Genomic DNA, 3,250 nt, shown 5'->3' on the forward strand with positions numbered 1-3,250 from the left:
TGTTTTTAATTGTGCTATCATATGGCTGCCTCCAGTAAAATGTATGCTTTTTTAAGAAAAGAAAATTAATAAGAGAAAAGAATTGTTTTAAAAAGCTTCATGAGTTGAGCTGCTTGGGGATGTCATATAATCAGGAACAGCTGTACCACCTCCACCATCTGCAAAATAGTGAAAAATAAAAAAAAATCACAATTTTTTTATTAATTAATTAATTAATTTAATTATTAAAGATTTCTGCCTCTTCCCCGCCACCACTTCCCATTTCCCCCCCTCCCCCAATCAAGTCTTCCTCCCTCCTCAGCCCAAAGAGCAAGCAGGTTTCCCTGCCCTGTGGGAGGTCCAAGGACCACCCACCTCCATCCAGGTCTTAAAAGGTGGATGTGACACTTCACAATAGTTCTTTTTATCTCAAGTAAGTTAATAAAATAAAAATATAAATACTGCCATATATGTATGCATGTGTGCCTTCCCATAATGAAGAAAAGTAGTTAATTTGGAAAATAGGAAAATGGACTTTACATTTTACTCTATACATTTTTAAATTTAACTTTTCTGTGAAGGTGTAGTTGGATCAGAAGAGGGAGTGAATGTTAAGAAATTGGTTTTCTCTTTGGAGTGTTTCCATTACTTACCTTCCTGAAATCAATAAGGTGGTTTTGGGTGAAAATCTTTCCTCTCAAGTTGAGCACACACCTTTGCACATTTAAAGCAGCCTTTGCACCATGAGCGATTCACAGCTTTACATAATGAGCAGACCCAATTCGCTGGAGTATATGAGAGGGGTTTCTCCTATTGTTTGGTTTCAAAGGATTTTGCCCCTTGAGCTTGCTTGAATTCAAAGGCCTTTACCCCTTGAGGTTGCTTGAATTCCAAGGCCATTACTCCTTGGGGTTGCATAGATTCAAAGTTCATTACTCTTTGAGGTTGCATGGATTCGAAGGCCTGTACCCTTTGAGGTTGAATGGATTCAAAGACTCTTACCCCTTGAGGTTGCATGTGTTCGAAGGGTTTTATCACTTGGGGTTGCTTGACATTTTGCTTTGGAGGCAGTTGTTTTGAGGGGCATTTATTCAGAGAATAACTTTTACTTTTTCTTAGGGGGCTGGCTTGGAAACTATTTGGCTCTTCTTTCTGTCCCTGGCTCTTGCCAGTCTCCTCATCTTTCTCCAAACTAGGGCTTGCATCAGTAGCCAGGGTTGTCATCTGCTGAAATGTGTTTGTGTTATCTTCTCCCAGGGCAGCTGTGCCCTGGGATATCTTTGGGTCCTCTTTCTGTTCACTGCTAACACTGCTTCCCAGGTCTGGCCTCTTCAGAAGAATTCCTGGATATTTTTTCAGGGTTGGGCTTGTTTTGTTCACCTGAGTAACTCTTTCCTGAGAAGTTACTGAATCTTCTTTAGTGCTATGGCTGACACTATCTTTTAGGCTAACCACCTTCTTGGGATTCCCTGGATATTTCTTCTTGGTGCAGCTGGTTTCATTTCTCTGAGAAGTCATCCCCTGAAGCATTACTTGTTCTTCCTTTATGCTGTGATTACTGTTGACCTCGAGTGCAGTGGTTAGCTGCTCCTTCACTGGATTTTTCTTTTCAGTGGCAACCTTCATCTGGGATGTGACATGACTTTCCTTGTGGTTGTTGTTGCTGCTGTCCCCATGGGGTAGTGTTCCTTGGGGTTTCTTTGGACCTTCTTCACATTGGCTTACACTGTTTCCCAGATGACTTACATCCTGGACGTTCTCAGGATATTCGTTATGCCTATGGAAAGTTTGGCCACAAGCAGAAGCTGTTGCTTCCCGTGACCCCTTTGAAACCCACAAGCCGGGTGGGTAGATTGCTGCAGGAGCTATCTGAGGTACAACTGTAGCCATGGCTGCTGTTGTTGCTCCTGATTCCATCACTAATGGGCATGGCACAGGTGTTGAATATGGGAATGCCAAGGGAATTCGAGTATTGAGTGGTAGTGGATGTGGCACAGGCATTCGAAGAAAGGGTTGCACTGATTGTACCCAAGGACCAGGAAGTCCTGGCAAATAAGACAAGACTGGTGGGACAGGCATCTGGGCCTCCAAATTGGGCATGTTTTGGGCCTCTCTAGATTGCCACTCTTCCTGCTCTTCTTCCTCAAGGAACCACACTGATGCACTACCCTGTTGCATTTTAGGTTCAGGCACATCAGGCAAGGCAGACCTCTCTGCTTGGAGCAGCCTCCCACGCAGTATTTCACGCTCATCCATTGCCTCTTGTAGCGCAGTCTGTGTAGAAACAAGTTGAGCTGCTGCCTGGTCCCTCTCCTCTCGCAACCTCTGTAATTCAGAGGCCAGAGTCCAGGAAGCAGTTTCACGCTCTCCCACCTGTTCCTGTAGCCTCCCAACTCTACGTGCCTGCTGCTCACGTTGCCTAGCACCCACTCTCACACTCAATGCCAAAGCACTCCAGGTACAAGCCCTCTTTAGGGAACGTGACACTTTCGGGTCAACAAGGATGGTATGAAGGTGGTCTTCTATCTCATTCCAAGACCGAGATCGAAAGGTCATATAGAATTCTGGACCCCCTCCATTCCTAAGGACTTCATTGTTAATGAATCTGATTACTTCAGTATGGTGGAAGCCACTGTTGTGGTCTCCAAATTCAACTGCCATGACTTTTGCACCTTAGCCAATTAATACTCTCATGTACCTCCACTATGGTTACTGACACAGTTGCCACACATGTGGCTTAATTGCTGCCCCCTCCCCTCCAGATTCAGTCCTACTTCAGTCCATGTTGAATCTTTGTTTCCTCATTTACCACCTTCCTCCTCTCCTTACTTCTCCAGAAAACAGAGAAGCTGATCCTCTCACAAAGCCCTCTGTGCTCAGCTGTGACTGCCTACTGCCGGGTAGTTAAGGAGTATTCCACAGGATGCCTCACAAAGGGTAAACAACTAAGTCATGCCACATGGCATGCTGGGAAATGGCATTCATCCTTAAACTACCTAAAAGAAGCGCAGGGAGGGCAGATACTGTGAGTACTGTAGTGAACGCAGAAAAGGACGCATGAAAGAAGGTCTTCTAGAAGACCATAAGCTAGTGAATAAAATGAGGTCTTCAGTAACATACCTGTTGCTGATAAGCAAGATAGAATTTCTATACTGGGTAACACATGAGGAAAGAGCTATAGGAACTGAGCTACAGGCATAGTTAGGTAACAATTTTATGCCTTCTTATATCATGACAATAATACAATATGGGCTTTCCCCTTTTTTGTTTT

General features: G+C 44.2%; 1 protein-coding gene across 1 annotated transcript; it reads right to left on the minus strand.

Moving 5' to 3' along the window:
• Nucleotides 1–789: 789 nt before the first annotated feature.
• On the minus strand, nt 790–2,640 carry Tex13c (TEX13 family member C). Its single transcript, XM_057758954.1, has 2 exons — nt 1,018–2,640; nt 790–861 (listed from the first exon to the last, which is right to left on the minus strand). Exons 1-2 carry the CDS (start codon nt 2,638–2,640, stop codon nt 790–792), a joined length of 1,695 nt encoding a protein of 564 aa, XP_057614937.1.
• Nucleotides 2,641–3,250: the final 610 nt, after the last annotated feature.

This window comes from Chionomys nivalis, chromosome X (assembly GCF_950005125.1).
Source record: "Chionomys nivalis chromosome X, mChiNiv1.1, whole genome shotgun sequence".
NCBI lineage: Eukaryota > Metazoa > Chordata > Mammalia > Rodentia > Cricetidae > Chionomys > Chionomys nivalis.

Excerpts from the sequence above, each read along its gene's own strand:
- Tex13c (XM_057758954.1), bottom strand. The coding sequence starts at position 2,640 with ATGGCAGTTGAATTTGGAGACCACAACAGTGGCTTCCACCATACTGAA. Across the intron at positions 862-1,017 it reads AAAATGTCAAGCAACCCCAA|CAACCTCAAGGGGTAAAGGC; the intron begins GTGATAAAACCC and ends TTGGAATTCAAG.